Raw genomic sequence first — 19429 nt, 5'->3', positions numbered from 1 at the left:
GAGTGTTAAGCGAGGTAATCTAAATCTTAAAAGACCCACTGCCATTCCCACTGCAACAGTATACATTCAACCTGTTAGTTGACCAAGGCCTTGCCTACCAGACTGCTAAGAGATAAATTAAAGGGATCATATCATATATTTTTATCACTGTTTTTTCCCCTTGTGACCCACTTATAACGTTAAACTTATAATGCCAAAGGAACCCCTAATCAATTTTTTATGATCATATCCACCCTCCCTCTGACCCTCAGAATAACGAGCTAAAAAAAACAAAAGGCTGTTTTTTTGGATGTTGCAGGTTTGCTGTTGGCCTCCATTATAGTTGGCTCTGCCCCTTAAATAACAGTCTCTTTGCAATGCCTGCATTACATTCATTTCAGTAATGCTGTTGAGGTGAAATGACAATATGGTGGCACCAAAAAGAAGCAGTAATTTTTGTTGTACATGACCAAAACCCCAACCCCAACCCTAAACCTAATCGCCAGTGGAATAAAAACGTAATTTCAGAGCAAAAATGCAGCCTCCAAATCACACTCATCATTAGCTGGATTTCCATCTAAATATTTAGTGTTTTTTTAAGTGTATTTCTAAAAATTAAACTAAAGATAATACAAATTGTTTTGCATTTCCATCCACAATGTAATGTGCATTATCTTGAGGGAGCCTGTCTTGTCATGATGGTGCAGCTGAATGACCACCTTGCAACTTGGAGAGTTTTATTTGCAGGATTGGAGCAATTGTACATCATTTTATTAAATGTTGCCAAGAGATGCCACAGAATAAATTATATATCTGATATAACGAGGGCTGAAATGGGCTGTGATGCCCACATGCTGCCAGCCTCCACATTGTGAGGACACACTTTAAAAGCCAGCTGTGGGTTAAACACTTCAGAATGTTAAAGGCTATGTTTGAAGAATTTTGTGCCACGGTCTGACCTTCTGTTGGGCCCTTGGGCGTCACTTTGTTTTAAAAAGTCATGGGGAAAGTTTTGGGGGGAAGGGGGTGACATCACAAAGTGACAAAACTTGTGAATATTAACTAGGTTATGTGTAGATAATGTCAAATAAAATTTCTTGGGGTTGTTCTTGATGACCAATACAACCCCTGAAGTATTTCACAAAATTAATTTAATAACTTGATCCATACATCTAACACTGTCAGTACTGGGATTTTATTTGTCAATGGATAAATAAATGGATTAGTTAGCTTTTTCCAGAATGACTGATTTGGTGGCATGATAAAGTTTTTGCCTCTAGTACAAGAACTTCTGGGTTCTAATCCTCCTTCATTTAACTTTTTAATTTATTAAAGAAAGATTGCATCTGTACGTCAGTATGCTCAAGAGAACATTGCTGCCCGATGTATCTGATAACAGCCACAACAAGCACTCATTATGATATTCAAAATAGCAAACTCCAGTGCTGGATTGCCACTTATTATAACATACATGAATGAAATGGAAACTCCAGCTAAAAAACTGGAGACCACTTACCTAACGAAAGCTATTTCAATCAAAGGTAAAAAGTGGAAAATGTATGTCCCACCCATCCCACACGTAAATTACGCCTATGGCTGAGCCAGTTACATCAAGTTTTCGCACACTCATAACATGTGCACGAATGGTCAAAACACGATATGTAATTGTTTTGCGAATAAACTTTCCATCAACTTAATGCTCATTTTAACAAATACAAAACTCTAGAAAATCCACTTCCACTTAGCGCATTACATTTAAAGTGAATTTTGAGAGTTTATTTGCATGCCAAGCGTTTCCATTCAGAATTTCTTATGCATACTTTCAAAATGCGCATTAAAAATAGTTGGCTGGAAACCCAGCATCTGTTTATGAAGGAGCAATTACTTCTGGTTTCTATGGGACCAGAAATTTAGCAACACACTATCTGTAGTGCGACAAGGAAAGGTGAAATTGTTTGAATTGATGCAAAAATGTCTGATTGCTCATCAGTAATGTGGCAAATGGGGTCAATTTCAGAGTACATGAACACTTGCAAGCAACATGACGTTTTCACATGTGATCATGTTGATTCATAACTGACGTCAGAAAAGTTGCGAAAGTTCAGAATGAGCTATTTTTTTCCCAGCTTAATTTCAAACGAGTGTCTTTTTGGATAGTGAAAGTTACTGAAAAGTTACAGTTCTCATAACACATCAAATACTGTTAAAGACTCCATTAAATGCTTAACTGTATAAAGTTTTAAAGTGAAAATTATCACAAAACTGACATGGATCTACTATCTTGAAACCTCTGAAAAAGCATTGAAAACATCAGTGTCTGTTGTGGGGCAGAAGATTACTTTGGTAATGGCCTTGACAGCTTGTTTGGTTTGACAGCAGCCTTTATATTCCCTTTGAGATTAGCTGTAGAGGGACCAACAACTTGATAGGTCTTCAGAGGCTTACTATAGACTGAGTATGTAATCAACCTCAGAGTGCCTACACCTCAAAGTACAGGCATTACTCTTTGCTCTCTAAATTTCAGGTACTCTGCAAAATGTGCCAGAGCCATACATAAAAGGAATACAGAGCATGTCTGTTGTTTTTAATCCTCAAACCCCTCTGTGGCTCGGTAAGAGATGATAGGATGTAAGAATCAGATCAAGTGGGGGAGAATTTTTTCACTGACACTTGTTTTCATAGCTTGCTTTCTTCTCATCCATATTTGATGATCATAAAGCTATTTCTTGCTGCCTTCTCCCTAATGCCCCCCTCCCATTCAGAGCAATGAATGAAAGATAGATGGACAAAGCAAAAAAGAGAAAGGGAAAGTGACAAAGACAGATAGTGACAGAAAGATTCCTTTTAACACATATGAACTCAAAAACAAAATGATTTTTTGTTAACTAGAGGTAACATTTACAAGAATCATCTAAAAAAAACATTCTTTTCACTTTCTCTCTCTCTTTAGGGAAATATAAGGCATGAAGAACAAGCGAAAGCTTCTCTGATGCATTGTAAGTTTGATGGGAGATAGTGTTATTTCCCACTCTCTCACTCTTTCTCTGCTCACAAATGAGGGCTGGAAGTAGACATCACAGAGGCATTGCAGGTCTAATTTGACTCATCTCTGTTAGAACAACCAGAAATCAGGAACCCCATCCCGCTTTCTCTCACTCTCACTCCTGTTGCCCCATGGGACACATCCATCTACACACCGACTAAACACTGTAACTATCCAAAATGTTTACATCAACCTCTCAAATGGACCTCAGGAAGGTTGTGATTCAGGGCAACGACAGATTGATGATCAGTTGCTCCTTGTTCTGTTACACAGTAATTTGTATCTTTTACAAATAACCTACAATGACAATGTTCAGCTAAAAATGTGCCTCATGTCGTAACTTTTAAATTAACTGGTTAAAAATATTAACAGCCAAAAATATTAACATTACCCAGCAAACCTGAATACATTAGTTCACACCAACAAAACTAATTTTAAGGGTTGATCAGGAAGAAATAGCTTGTTGTTATAGGAATATTCAGGATTCACTACAAGTTAAGCTCCATCGACAGCATTCGCGGCATAATGTTGATTACCACAAAAACTGATTTCCGTCCTTTTAAAAAAAATATGTATCCCCTTTTCTCCCAATTTGGAATGCCCAATGCCCAATTGCGAAGACTGACAGCACGGGAGGCTCATGCTACTCTCCACATTCCACGCACAACTTACCACACACCCCATTGAGAGCGAGAACCACAAATCGTGACCACGAGGAGGTTACCCCATGTGACTAACCTCCCTAGCAACCGGGCCAATTTGGTTGCTTAGGAGACCTGGCTGGAGTCATTCATGCTGAATGACTTTTTCCTGGTTTCGAAGTCGCAACTCCAGGGGTGGTAGTCAGCGTCAATCCTCACTGAGCTACCCAGGCCCCCTTTTCTTAAAGAAAAACAAAAATCAAGGTTACAGTGAGACACTTACAATGGAAGTGGATGGGGCAAATTTTTGGGGGGTTTAAAGGCACAAATATGATGCTTATAATTTTATAAAAGCACATTAATTCTTCTGTTAAAACATTTTAGGGTTTGTTGACATTACGTCGTCATGGCAACAAAGTTGTAAAATTGGCTCTAACTTTACACAGAAAGTTTAGTAAGTGATTTTAACACACTAAAATCATGTTAACATGCATATTGTTTATGTCTTGTGGCTATACTTTTGAAATAATTAGTATCTGAATGTTTATGGATTGGCCCTATACACATACCTTACTGTAACTTTTTGTGCCACAAATGCTGTCGATTGAGCTTAACTTGTATTGAACCCGCAATATTCCTTTAAGGGAACAAAAACAGGTTACCACTTTTTACAGTAGACATTTTCATGAAGCCTTACAATGCCAAGTAGCTCAAGGCTTTCAAATCTTAGCAAGAGCTAAATTCTGAACACTGAAATCTTACCCTCCCCATGTTCACTGTATCACAAGTTGTCATTTCAAAGCGGCTGCTCTTTTATGAGGTGGAAAGACTTCCGTCACAAATTGTATTTTTTCCACATAGGGGTTTATATAATTTGTCAGTCAGACTACATCATTGTATTTCTTCTAAATAATCAAGTCCAAGAAATTAAGACAGTAATTATCTAAAAATCACTTGACACTACTTTTCAGAGAGACATCAGAGATATGGATTTGGTTTTAGGGGGAGAATTATCTTTTTACCTAGCTCATCTCTTCTTAAAGATGGATCATAACAAAAATATTTTGTATTATTTAAAATAGTTCAAATAAGTCACCATAGCCATTTCCTGTGCACTCTTATTGTCTTCCCCATGTCCTCATAATATATATGTATATGATATATTTATATTTGTACCATATAACCTAATTTAGCATGTGACACAGTTCGTCTGGGCCAGCCTGACATTCATAGTAAATAGGAGACCTGGTTTTTTATTCCCACATGGACAAAATGAAGGAGAATGGTCGTCTGACTGCAGTCAAAACCCTAAATGGCATGGCATAAATATGGCTGAAATGAAGACCAAGTTTCATGTTTACGAGAGAAATGTGTATCTAATCCTAGATTATACTCTAAATACAGAGGACATTGGGTTAGCCACAAAAGAAACAAATAGGTAAGATGCCAGATTAATTAAAACTGTATAAAAATGTCTAAAATCTTTGTAGGCACTCAGGAGGTCAAAAAGGATCACATCACATGAGTTATTTTCTGATGCACTTAAAATCTGTAAGGCTACAGGGCCTCTTTTCTACTTCTTCTTATTTAAAAGCATCCCAGGTGGATGCTTTTACACCAAATTGATATTTAATGTAAATATAGCATTCCTTTGCCCATGCCACACTGTGATATCATACAGTTTTATTAAAAATAATGAAATGCTTTAGGCTGAAAGTTCTCTGTATAGATTTTGAGTCACAGTGAGTCAGCCAAATAAAAAAACATGAACATGTCTTCAAGCCTTTCTCTGATGTTGCTTAGTATAAAATTTGGTTACTCCAAATCCCTGCTTGCAACAGACGATCTGCAATGTAGCATATTTTGACTCTAATGACTAACACTAAAACAGCTGATACTTGTGTAAGATCTGTGTAATGAAACAGGTAATTGTGTATTTGTTGGATTTATGTTTAATCTGTTAAAGTGTTTCTAACGCTTTATTAAGCTGTAAACATTATGTAGCTCTATTAAGCTCCCAAAAGAAAGTTCCTCAGTGATGTCATATCCACATATACACTCACATCAGTATGAACATGTATGAATGTAACACATCATAAGAAAGTGTTTCAATGCTTTTCAAAGCTGCTCGGATCGTATCATTTATATGGATGAATGTTTTCCAACTAAATAGTCTAAATATTAAATGAAACAAATGACTATAAATGCAAAGTAATCTCATCAGTAATCAAAATACTTTTTTCTGTACTGTGTTCTGAATACCAACTATTTAAATTGTAACTGTAGTGGAATACAGTTACTAATATTATTTATTTTAAATACGTAATCCTGTTACATGTATTCCGTTACTCCCCAAACTATTAACAGATATGTACAGGTTGCACATCAGTTTTGTGTATTGGACCCATTTACTAGGGATGTCCCGAAACCGGTAATAGAATCGGGTCTGATACCGCTTTCATGAACTTGTACTTGTGCTCGTAAAAATGCTCGGATACCAAAAACGATTCCATCTGAAGTACGAATGTCATTCGGCAAACATTCAGCGAACAAATTAAAATTATGATTTGTTCTAGTGAGATTATTAGACAGCAAAAGCTGTGATTTAATGATATAAATATATAATTTGCGTGTGCTGCGTGCTTCAATTGTGAGTGTTTGTGAATGTGTGGAGCTGGTGTTGTGCTGACATAAAGACACATTGTGCTCATCCCTTTTAGAACTCTTGACTCATTCACGGAAAACACCATCTTGAGCATCGCAAGCTCTATTTGTAGCAGATGACAGTGAGCAAAGTGCCAATTGAATTTTTTGCATGAGGCACATACAGACTAGGTATTTATTTAATTAAATATCAGCCTTTTGCATTATAATAATCTCTTTGAGTCATGTAGCAACTGGCTTTTCCGAATTGAGAAGCTATCATCATACCAATAGCATTTCAAGATAAAAGCTCAGTTAAAATAAAAGCTTAATTTATAGGGAAAAACGTATGACAGAAATAGATCACTACTGTATTGTTATGTCATATTAACTGTAATACTATTACTACTAATAAGAATAAATCAATAGTAGTTGTATTATATTTAAGCAATATCTCACAACTGTGATGCTCTGTTATACGGCACTTTATTTGACAAAGATAACTCCAATGTTGTATTTTGGATTGTGCTGTGAGGTTCTATATAAAAGCGCTTTATTTGATAGAAATAATAATATAATATTATGTTGAAAATTAATTGTTATGTTTTCATTTGTTTAAAGTTTTAATGAATGCATTTATTTAATCAGCATTTTGATGATAACATTGAAATAAACTGTTGATATGGAATTCAGAATAAAATAAAACCAAAAAAACAGGTATAGGACTAGGTATCGGGAGTACTTGTATTCGTTCTCAAAAAAGTGGTATCGGGATATCCCTACTGTTTACTTTACATATGTGTTTACTGTACGCACTTTTTTGCTCTGGAAAAAGAAGGATGAGTCTAAATAGTTTTCTGTGGTAATCAACATTATGCCACAAACACTGAAACATTCCTTGTAAGAATAAATATCTATTAATTTATATTAGGTCTCGAAGCAGTCCTGGTTTTGGTGGCAATGTCTGTTTTCACTTCATTCTCAAAAAGTTTTTAAATATTCAAATCTTTGATTTGCAAACTGTTCTTCAATTCTGTTCTATTGCAAATCTTCACTATTCTCATGTTCAAACTTTTGTCCTATGACTGATATACAGCAACATGCCCCAAAACTCTTCTGCTTCCTCTCACATGTTGATGTTCAGCCATCTCTATTGTGAGTGAGAGTGAGTGAAATGTTGTGTGTTGTGCCCCCCTCCCGTCTGCCCCCATTCCCATCCACTACCCGCCCCCTTTTTATATACAGTTCTTTTACTCCCCTTTTATGACCCTTTTATTTTGTTAAGTCTGAGGTGTGAACAACTGGTGCTAAACTAGGGGGGGTTTCATGACACTTTAAGGGGGCTTTCACACTGGCAGTTTAGTCCAAAGCAGAGCACTGTTCGCATGAAAAGTTGGTAATGTGAAAGTGATTTTGCAGACCACGGAGTGGACCTCTGTACCCAACCCGTGACTATCTGTAGGATGTGGTCTGAGTTTGGTTGCACAGGGACTGTGCCGCAGTTCACATGAGTGAGAAAGCAACCTGTACTATATTCCGCACTTGTTCAGGAAGTAAAATGACTTGTGCGTGTGCTTTTGCCTATTTTTATGCATGATGACATAATCAGTTTCACAAAAACAAACACCTGCATCATGAGTGGCAGAAAAGGTGAGGTGCCTTTTATTTACATATGAGTGAGTGAGCATGCATGCAGCTATGTCCTCAAAAAAGATCATTTGTGAGCATCAGATATAGTCTCCTCCTGAATGACAGCATGAAGCACAGAGTGTTGTTCACTCTAGTGTGCATAATGACTGTTTTGTTACAGTTTTTTCCAATCGCTATGACAGTTTTTTCAATACATTTAACAAGTTTCCTAAACTCTTAACGCACCAACACACCTAAAACACACAATTGGCAAAACGGTTAATTTCATGCTCAAAATCACACATTGTAAACTAAACTCCAAAACTAATTTTCAAAATACAATAATACACTAACACAATACACTATGTCTAACAAAACACTGCAAACATGTTTCAAAATCAAATAATTATTCAAAACACTAACACATGTTCTCTTCCAACAGGAACATTTAGTCAATCATAACACAATGACAAAAAAACACTATCATCAGCTGAAATGACAGAAACTGCATTATTTTATGTGTCAGGTCTGCCCTTATACAATAGACAGTATATTGTATTGATCATAGATTGTGTTTTGCACTGTAGTTTCTTTTGATGCCTCTCTACATTTTTGTTTTGTTGGGTTTAGTAAATGCATGCATTTTGTTTCTTTTGCTGCAGAACTTCAATACAAAAAATGAATGACCATCTCAGAGTAGCTTTATAGAATGTACAGTTTCTGAAAAAAAAAGACAGAGACAGAATTGCTGCAGTAAAGACTTTATTTGCAAAAGGACATTGCTGCAAGATATACAAACAGAAAAAGCACTGGAATAATAATTTAAAAAACAAAGTAATCTTCTAATCTTCCCGGTCTTCTGCATTTGGCCACATGTTCTCATCCACATCACACCTGATATCTTCTCTGGCAAGGCATCGTGGGAAGAATCTTTTGGCATGCCTTATCCACCCCTGGCAGTGTTCAGCTGTGATGTCTTGGCATGCAGCATCCATTGCATCCAGGAGGGACATTTGGTCATGTGGACGATGGTCAAAAACCTTCCATCTCCAGGCTGAGAAAAACTCCTCAATGGGGTTGAGGAAAGGGGAGTAAGGGGCAAGGAAATGGGACATCATCCTTGGATGGGCGTCAAACCAGGCTGTGACTGCACGGGAATGGTGGAATGCCACATTGTCCCATATGATCACATATATTGGCAAGTGGTCTCCCACCTGTCCCCTTTCTACCTCTGGCACCAGTCTTTCGTGCAGGTCTTCTAAAAACAGGAGAAGGCGGTCTGTGTTGTAGGGGCCAATCTCACATTTATGCAGGAGTGCACCGTTGTTGGAGATTGCGGCGCACATGGTAATGTTGGCTCCTCTCTGGCCCGGCACGGTAACTGTGGCCCTTTTGCCAATTATGTTTCTCCCACGGCGACACCTTTTTGCTAAGTTGAAGCCAGCCTCGTCAACATAAATAATTTCATGTGGGACTTGATTGGCCTCCAACTCCATGACTCTCTGAAAGTAATTAGACACAGTGTATGTAAATGCTTTGCTGTATATCTACTGTATGTCCATAATATGTACTCCAGGTTTATAGAGTAGTTTACTGCAAAACACACTGTGTATAGTACAGTAATGACTGTATTGCATAACCTTACCTGGACGTATTGGTGCCGGAGTTCTTTGATGCGCTCACTGTTCCTTTCAAAAGGAACTTTGTATAGTTGTTTCATTCGAACTCTGTGTTTAGCTAAACTCCGAGAAATAGATGTTATGCTGATTGCTGCAATGTTCCCAAAGACAAGGTTGTCCTCTACAACTCTGGACTGAATGTCCTTCAGTTTTATTTCATTGTCAGCAATCACCATGTTGACAATAGCAAGTTCCTGTTCTTCATTCAGGAGCTTTCCTCTGCCCCCTGAGGGAGGTAGACGTTGAATCCTTAGAGGGACAAAATACAGTTACATTTTAGAGACCGGAGGCATACAGTCACTCTAATAAATGGTAAAATTATTTACACTTTGCTGTAGGAGAAGCAATATCCTACCTGTTGGTTTCTCTGAAAATATGGACAATGGATGCCACTGTGTCCCGGCTGAGATTTGGCTGTACTCGTTCACCAGCTACTCTGTATGATAGCCCGTGGTTTATGACATGGTCAATGATAGTAGCTCTTATTTGATCAGTTACCCTAGCTCTGGTCCTTCTTTGAGCGCCACCACGCATTCTAACTCCTCTACCTTGCCCCACTCCTCTCCCTTGCCCTTGCCCTTGCCCCACTCCTCTCCCTTGCCCTTGCCCCACTCCTCTCCCTTGTCCTTGCCCCACTCCTCTCCCTCTACCTTGCCCCACTCCTCTCCCTTGCCCTTGCCCTTGCCCCACTCCTCTCCCTTGCCCTTGCCCCACTCCTCTCCCTTGCCCCACTCGTCTCCCTTGTCCTTGCCCCACTCCTCTCCCTCTACCTTGCCCCACTCCTCTCCCTTGCCCTTGCCCCACTCCTCTCCCTTGTCCTTGCCCTTGCCCCACTCCTCTCCCTTGTCCTGGTACTCGTCTTCCTCTCCCTCGTGCAGGCATTTTTTTCTTTCTTTCTTTCTTTCTTTTTTTGTGTTGCTCTATATTGTTCCTTTTCCACACAAGATCAGCCCAAAGAGTCCTCTTTTAAAACATATGATCATGCGATTGAAAGAACCTCAACACCTGAGTGTGCTTCCTAGATGGGAATCAGCTGAGATTTATATATTTGCATAACTTCAATAAGCTGTTTCTCATTAGCAATGGAATAAGATACAGGGAATATATTTGTGTTTCAATTCACAATATGAACAGCTGTTCACTTTGACTTTAGCCAACATAAGTTATGTTTAGAACATGATGTTATCTGTTCTGACATACAGTGTGAAAGCATTTGTAAATTTGACTGTAAAATTACATTGTTTTGGTCTTGGTTGAGCTTGTGTGTAAAATAAGTTCAAGCATTTTAAATTTTTGTTAATTGTATGCATTTTGTGTTAAAGCAACAAGAAATGTGTTAATAGTATAGCTTACACAGACGGATGTAGTGCTAACTGTGTTAAGAGTTTTGGAAAATTGTTAAAAGTATTGAAAAATCTGTCATAGCAATCGTAAAAAACTGTAATGCATTGTGCTTTCCATCATGTGTATGTTTGTGATGATGCAATTTGATGACGTAAAAGCACCGGGGTTGGACAGAATCATACATGACACAGACCGATGCAAACAGTTATGTAGGTTATGTTAGGTTATGTAATGCAAACATTAAAATGTATTACCTTACAAGTTATGCCCTATAGTGAAAGTGTTTAGATGTCTTAAGGCATTCTGTGAGGAACAGGGTGAAAAGTAAACGTTTATGAACTGATAATTTACATTTACATTTATGCATTTGGCAGATGCTTTTATCCAAAGCGACTTACAGTGCACTTATTACAGGGACAATCCCCCCAGAGCAACCTGGAGTTAAGTGTCTTGCTCAAGGACCACAATGGTGGTGGCTGTGGGGCTCGAATCAGCGTCCTTCTGATTACCAGATTACCAGTTATGTGCTTAGACCATTACACCACCACCACTCCATGATAATCTGCCCTTTTCTTCAAGATTTGTGTGAAAGGAAATAAAATTAATTACTGTTGTAGCCTTTAGTGTTCATCATTTAGCAAGTATGTTTCTATGAGACTAGGTTAGGGTAAAGCTGTTATTTTTATAATAAATTCTTTAAGGGCATGTCCTCTGACCAGAATACCTTATTTCTATAAAGTAAAGCAATTCTATTTAGAGTTTATCCACTTAGAGAGGACAGTAGTTCCAGAGGTCAAACTACCAAAGCAGATCATTTGTGCATATAAACAGACTTAAAATGTAATATGACTGGCATTAAAATAAAACCTGCCCAGAGAGCATCTGGATTCAACAGAGAGGCGGAAATTTTAACTATATATAAAAAAGATATATGTAGGGCAATTTCAGAAAAACAATAAGTGAAGTATTCTGTCAGCATTACTTCCAACAAAAAGTGTGCAGGGACCAGTGCAAAGGACCAGTGCAAATATATGATGAATATCTGCCTCTCAGATTCATTTTGCTTATAAACGAGCACACAAACAACTCGCATTCACTCCCTAACTCACTCTTTCTCTCTGCACTCTCTTACTTGAGCAAGCAAACAACACACAGTAAGCCAAACTCTGGGTGAGAGGACAGTCAGAGCTGAAGAAGCCTCTGCTGAAGGAATGCAGGATTATGTTCCTCAGAAAATAAACAAATGCTGAAAGGAGGGCTGCCTTAGTCTGAAACACTCATTCCTCACACCACAAACTTGATGCCCTCATATTTAATGAGTTTATTCTCAAGATTGTATTTCGACTTTTTTCTCGAAATTTAACGAGTTTAATCTCGCATTATAATGACTTTAATCTCGAGATGGCTTTATTTTTTTTTATTATTGCTTGGCCCTAATCCTCTTCCGTACTTTGGAGTATACCACCAATGATGTACTGTATATTCATTGGAGTCTAAGAATATAAGGGACATGATTATCACTGACTGTGAAGTGATTTGACTCATATTCACAACAGTTATGATAGCGATGTGTTTTGTTTCTCCTGCTCTCATTAAGAGCACTGCAGCATAGAACATATTTCCTGACTCCACACAGTGAAGTGTGAGGTAAACAAGGAATGATAAGGAAAAGTTCAATAAATATCCCTGGGGCTGTCTAGGTCTTACACAAATGACAGATCTTTAAAGCAAAACCATAAGTGATAGGAATGGAATATTGGCTCAGTTTTAAGGAAGTGTCTTTAAGCATAGCTTACTCATAATGCTGTGTATACAGAGATATGTGCTGTAGACCTACAGAGTAACTGCTCTTAATTCTTTGTTGCCAATTGATAATAAAGATCATAAACAAGTTGGTTTTATGATTTAATGAAAATGAATTGTAGAGAAAAATATTATGAAGGGTTTGTCATGTGGGTTTGTCAGCTCAATTTATGTGCAATTAGAGCAGTCCAAGTTTCTAAAATTTTCCACATGTGTCAAGCGTGGAAAATGTAATAAAATCAGTGAATAATCATACTGCTCAGGCACATGGACCCAACAGGAACAGCTAAATCTGCTAAAGTTGGGCAGTCATTGGGTTTCTTCAACTTTTAGGCAATTTTATGTCCCAGGGTGTTGATGTTTATAGAACAGATTTCTAATTTCTTATATTTGCTGTCACGGACTAAAAACAAAATGTTTTTCTTTTCGGTTTGCTCTGAGCAAAAACAGTATTTTTTCTTTCAGGTTTGGAAGTTCTGCTGCTTCCTTTCCATATGGTAACCGGTTAGAACAAAATAAAAGAATGGTTAAAAACATTATTTTTGAAATTACAGTACTTTTAACTAACTGTGGGTGAAATACCATTAGCAGGATTGCCAGATCTAGCTAGAAAAACAAGAAATAAGCCACTTGCCACACCAAAATAAGTGATAATAAGCCATTACATTTTTCTGATGTGGTGAGTTTATCTACATTGAAATCTTCAAAAGCATACAGTTAATTCAAGAATAATTTTCATTACAGATCTACTTCTCAGTCAAAACCCAGCAGCATCAAATCTGTATTAATGCATCATATCTAACAATAATTCAGTGAAGATTTAGAAACAACTGATACATTTTACCTCTAATAATGATTTCCTTGTGTCTAGATTAACCATGCATGTATATTCATACATAGTTGCTAAAAAGGTCTTCATCAACAGAATGCAACATACACACTGGGCAATTATACAAATAAATGTGTGATGCAGCAGCTTCCTTCAGGATCACAGCACATGTTTTTGTGGGCAACATGAAATGATGTAGTTCCAAAAATTGACTGTGAACTTATTGGAATTAAATTAATAGGTTTTAACTGGTTACCAGCATTTAAAAATTAAGTTTTCACTCCGGAACAATTGAAAATCACTTTGTTTCGGTTTCCGGTTACATTCTGCAAAAAAAAAATTCATTTTCAGTTTTCGTTCCTTGAACCATTTTCAGTCTTTTTTGCAATATGAAGGTCACATTAAAACTGAATTGGAAGCCTTTTATAATGCCTTTATAATTTATTTATTTTCAATTTTCAAATGTCTTTTATGTACAAATTGTATTGTTTTACCTTCAAAATTAAACTATGCACATTCAGAAAATGTATTATTACATGTTTAAAACTATGTATATAAACAAAGCTTGAAATAAACATAAAACATTTCTAAATTTATTGTAGGAAAATTATTTTTAAAAAATACAAATATTTGTTTCATGAAATGTAAACAATTTTGCCACAAATTATTATTATTTTCCCCCAAAGTTAGTGCATGCCCACTTGTTGTTTACCAAGTCTAAACATTTTGACATTGATGTTTGGAGAAAACAAAGAAAAATCATGTAATTATCACTATGAGCACAATATTTTTTTAATGGGCATCATTTCCAATAAAGTTGTAGGCCTAATGTTGCCAAATTATGAACACATTGTGAAAATATGATTTAACTGTGTGTGTGTGTGTGTGTGTGTGTGTGTGTGTGTGTGTGTGTGTGTGTGTGTGTGTGTGTGTGTGTCTTCACTACAGAGAATGTGAAAAATGCAAATATTTAAAGGAATGTTATTGAAAACTCCATAACATCTAATTGTCCCAGTGAAAAACCTGTTCAACTAGGTTTATTCTCTTGAGTTAAATATAAACTATGCACAAGTATACGTTGCTGTGCTCAGTATTAATAGAAGTGTAAAATGAGGTCGTCAATTTCCGCACATGAGCACAGCGCCCCGATCAGTTTTATCATTCGTGGTTTACATTTTCGATTACATTTTTGACATGTAAAATGTTTTCAGGGAGGCTATAAAAGTGTTATACAACAGCACGGTTACTACAGCAACAACCGATCCGACGATGAATAAATCGCAGCAACATCAGTTTAATCTATGAGATGAGAGAAAAAAGCAACGGACACACTTACGAAGAAATTGCATTTCTATATTTTTGAGTAGCTAAATATTCAAATGAGGTTCATGTTTAAAGATCCCGTGCCACAAATGGTTGAAAAGTGTCGTCGACATGCTTTACGGTGCATTTACTAATTGTATTATGCTTTTAGATGGAGTGAAGCTTTAGAAAAAGATGAAGCCATCAACTTCGGAGTCCAAACGGGATAACAGCATCTCCGCCTCGTTCATTTCGATCTTACACAGCATACATAATTATTCAAAGTGTAAAGATGCGCAGAGCCGAATCTTTTTACTTTTCACAGCAAGTTACATACGATGCTGATTTCGTGTCTTACCTGGATATAGACGGGTCTCTTCAGCCAGATCCACGGTATCAGACCCCGTGCCATGATTGAACCACCACATGTCACAACACTAACCTACCACAAATACACCATCAGTGCAAAATGACGGCCATTTACAAGGTGTAAAACACATTAAATACAATCAAATGAAAGCGACTGATGTCCTTTACAAGCCAAGGTCTTTCTCGCCATGGAGAGAGAGAGAGAGAGAGAGAGAGAGAGAGAGAGAGAGAGAGAGAGAATGATGAAGAGTATGAGGCTCCTCCGAGGCGCTGCACCTCACACGAGATAAGCAATATCAGCGCTCCACTTGATGAGCTCTCGTGACCACCACGAGCGACCAGCCGAGTCAAGCTCACATATTAACACAATCAGATTGAAGTCTGACGAAGTTTGTGCACATTTGCTTTTTCTGTGATATCAGTGTGGTTTGAGTTCAGAATTTCCGGGAAGGGGCACGCAGGTAGACTAACGTGAACGGCAATCACTGGTTTTCTCCACAAAAAGGATGAAATCAAGTGTGCTGGTTAATCCTAAATATTTCACAACGCATAAAAGTTGAAATAAATACACCAAGAAGAGCATCATTTGCACTGGATGATCACTCTAAGAAACTGATATTAAAAATATTAATTTGAATAAAAGTAGCCTACTTGGTTGGGGGGTGTACCTCATGCTGGGGGCTCCCCCAGCCTGAGAGAAAGAGGGAGGAATGTGGCAGGGCGGAGGCGGGGCGTGATTCCACACACATGGCCCTAATCAGGCTAATCAAGCCTCAGAGAGGGATAAAGGCTGGAAGCTGCAGTGCGACAGAGAGAGAAAGATTTCCGAAACCTTTGCGTGTTTGTCTTTTTGTTTCAGTTTTATATTAAACTATTATTTATATTGTCAAGTCGGTTCTCGCCTCCTTTCCATTAATCCCTTTACACTGTATATTATATATAACTTTTGCACAGTACTGTGTGTGTGTGTATATATATATATATATATCAGGGCTGTTGATTTAACTTAATTCAGTGCGATTCATTTGATTAAAAATAACGCATTAAAAATAATTACGCAATTAATCGCAATGCCCCCGGACCATAATAAGGAAGATTCCTAAGAAATGCAAGCTTGTAGTACCAGCCTTTTACTCCAGAGGGCAGTAAGTGAAACTTCAGCTGTATGGGCAACGCACAGTTTACATTGACTTGGCCATTGGTCCTTAAACAAGCCCTCATAATAAATCTTGAACTGAGTGACAAATTCACTTGCTGAAATAGTTTGCTGTATATATATATATATATATATATATATATATATATATATATATATATATATATATATATACACATACACACACTCACCTAAAGGATTATTAGGAACACCTGTTCAATTTCTCATTAATGCAATTATCTAAACAACCAATCACATGGCAGTTGCTTCAATGCATGTAGGGGTGTGGTCCTGGTCAAGACAATCTCCTGAACTCCAAACTGAATGTCAGAATGGGAAAGAAAGGTGATTTAAGCAATTTTGAGGGTGGCATGGTTGTTGGTGCCAGATGGGCCGGTCTGACTATTTCACAATCTGCTCAGTTACTGGGATTTTCACGCACAACCATTTCTAGGGTTTACAAAGAATGGTGTGAAAAGCATTATTTCTGACCATGTCCATCCCTTTATGGCCACCATGTACCCATCCTCTGATGGATAATTCCAGCAGGATAATGCACCATGTCACAAAGCTCGAATCATTTCAAATTGGTTTCTTGAACATGATAATGAGTTCACTGTACTAAAATGGCCCCCACAGTCACCAGATCTCAACCCAATAGAGCATCTTTGGGATGTGGGGGAACGGGAGCTTCGTGCCCTGGATGTGCATCCCACAAATCTCCATCAACTGCAAGATGCTATCCTATCAATATGGGCCAACATTTCTAAAGAATGCTTTCAGCACCTTGTTGAATCAATGCCACGTAGAATTAAGGCAGTTCTGAAGGCGAAAGGGGGTCAAACACAGTATTAGTATGGTGTTCCTAATAATCCTTTAGGTGAGTGTATATATATATATGCTCTTATGGAAATAAATGTGTACTTTTATTCACCAAAGTTTCATTCAACTGATCACAATGTCAGGACATTAATAACATGAAAAATTACAATTTCAGAATTTTGTTTTTCAGAACTTCTTAAACTACTTCAAATAGTTCTCGTCAAAAAAATCCTCCATGTGCAGCAATGACAGCTTTGCAGATCCTTGGCCTTCTAGCTGTCAGTTTGTCCAGATACTCACGTGACATTTCACTCCATGCTTCCTGTAGCACTTGCCGTAGATGAGGCTGTCTTGTCGGGCACTTCTCACACACCTTACAGTCTTGCTGATCCCACAAATCCTCAATAGGGTTAAGATCCATAACACACTTTTCCAATGATCTGTTGTCCAATGTCATTTGCATTTGACATGTTCTTTTTGTTTTTCTGTTTCAAAAGTGTCTTTTTCTTTGCAATTTTTCCCATAAGGCCTGCACCCCTGAGTCTTCTCTTTACTGTTGTACATGAAACTGGTGTTGAGCAGGTGGAATTCAATGACGCTGTCAGCGGAGGACATGTGAGGCATCTAGTTCTCAAACTAGAGACTCTGATGTACTTCCTCTAGTTTATTTGAACATCTGGCCTTCCACATCTCTTTCTGTCCTTGTTAGAGCCTGTTGGCCTTTGTCTTTGAAGACTGTAGTGTACACCTTTGTATGAAATCTTCAGTTTTTTGCAATTTCAAGCATTGTATAGCCTTCATTCCTCAAAACAATAATTGACTGATGATTTTCTAGAGAAAGCGGTTTCTTTTTTGCAATTATTATTTTTTTTAACCTAATATTGACCTTAAAACATGCCAGTCTATTGCATACTGTGGCAACACAAAAACAAACACAAAGACAATGTTGAGCAAACCAAATAGCTTTCAATGGTGTTTGACATAATAGCAAGTGACAAAATTTCTAGAACAAAATTTGCAATTTAGCATGATTACTCAAAGATAAGTTGTTGGAGCGATGGCTGTTGGAACAGCCCGATTTCCAAATTTTTAATCAAATTTTTAGATTTGATTAAAAATGACTTTTTAAATAGTGATGGTGCTGTTTATTTACATCAGTAATGTCTTGACTATACTTTGTGATCAGTTGAATGCCACTTTAGTGAATTAAAGTACCAATTTCCTTCCGAAACAGCAAAATCTGTACATTATTCCAAACTTTTGGCCACAATACTAATATATATATATATATATATATATATACACACACATTAAATTATATACCATTTAAAAATATTTCAAGATAACTATGTATAATTACTTCATATATTGAATTATTGTTATTTGAGGGGCTTTCTCAGCAAATATTTATATATGCAATTAATTAATCAGGGCACCATGTAATTAATCTGAATACACATTTGTATCGATTGACAGCCCTAGTTAGAGTAAAAGTATAGCCACAAAACAAACAATATGCATGTTAACATGAATTCAGTTTGATAAAATCGCTTACTAACCTTTTCTTTGTGAAGTTATAGCCAATTTTACAACTTCGTTGCCATGACGATGTAATGTCAACAAACCCTAAAAGGACTGTGTACATGATTTAAACAACTTCACAGCTCAAATAATATATGAATTTTAAAAGATGTATGCAAGTGCTTTTATAAAATTATAAGCGTCACATTTCGGTCTCTAAACCCTCCCAAAAATTTACCCATTCACTTCCATTGTTGGCAACTTACAGTAACCTTGACAAATGCTGTCGATTGAGCCATAACATGCATTGAACACGGAATATTCCTTTAAGGACTGTTCACAACAAAGCGTTTTTGCGTCTGTTCACAGTATTTCAACTGTTTTCTATAAACATGCACTAGATGGAGTATTTTTTGCAGCATCTCACATAGGAGCACACTTATTTTAGATGCTGTGTCAAGTAAAGAACTTCAAATGTTAAAACCGCATCTCGACACACCTTTTTAGCGTAGACACGTTCCATGTGAATGGCCCCTTAGAAATGACAACTGCCATAGTTGCAATTAAAATTAACTGAATATTTAGTCACTCTTCAACATCTCCATCAAAATGCCATAGTTACTTAAGTGTTACTATAGTAAAAACCATGGCACATTTTTATAAAGGTAG

At 37.2% G+C, this 19429-nt stretch overlaps 1 protein-coding gene across 1 annotated transcript in view; it reads right to left on the bottom strand.

Annotated features, from left to right (window-relative positions):
* Positions 1-15796, bottom strand: part of dipk1ab (divergent protein kinase domain 1Ab) — a 43286-nt gene extending 27490 nt beyond the window's left edge. The window contains exon 1 of the mRNA XM_052129982.1: positions 15251-15796. Within this exon, the coding sequence (XP_051985942.1) occupies positions 15251-15304 (54 nt within the window). The 5' untranslated portion in view covers positions 15305-15796. The remainder of the gene's footprint in view (positions 1-15250) is intronic.
* Positions 15797-19429: the final 3633 nt, after the last annotated feature.

This window comes from Xyrauchen texanus, chromosome 7, assembly GCF_025860055.1.
Source record: "Xyrauchen texanus isolate HMW12.3.18 chromosome 7, RBS_HiC_50CHRs, whole genome shotgun sequence".
Classification (NCBI taxonomy): Eukaryota; Metazoa; Chordata; class Actinopteri; order Cypriniformes; family Catostomidae; genus Xyrauchen; species Xyrauchen texanus.
Note: the sequence above shows the minus strand (reverse complement) of the source record. Positions and strands in the feature narration are given on the sequence as shown.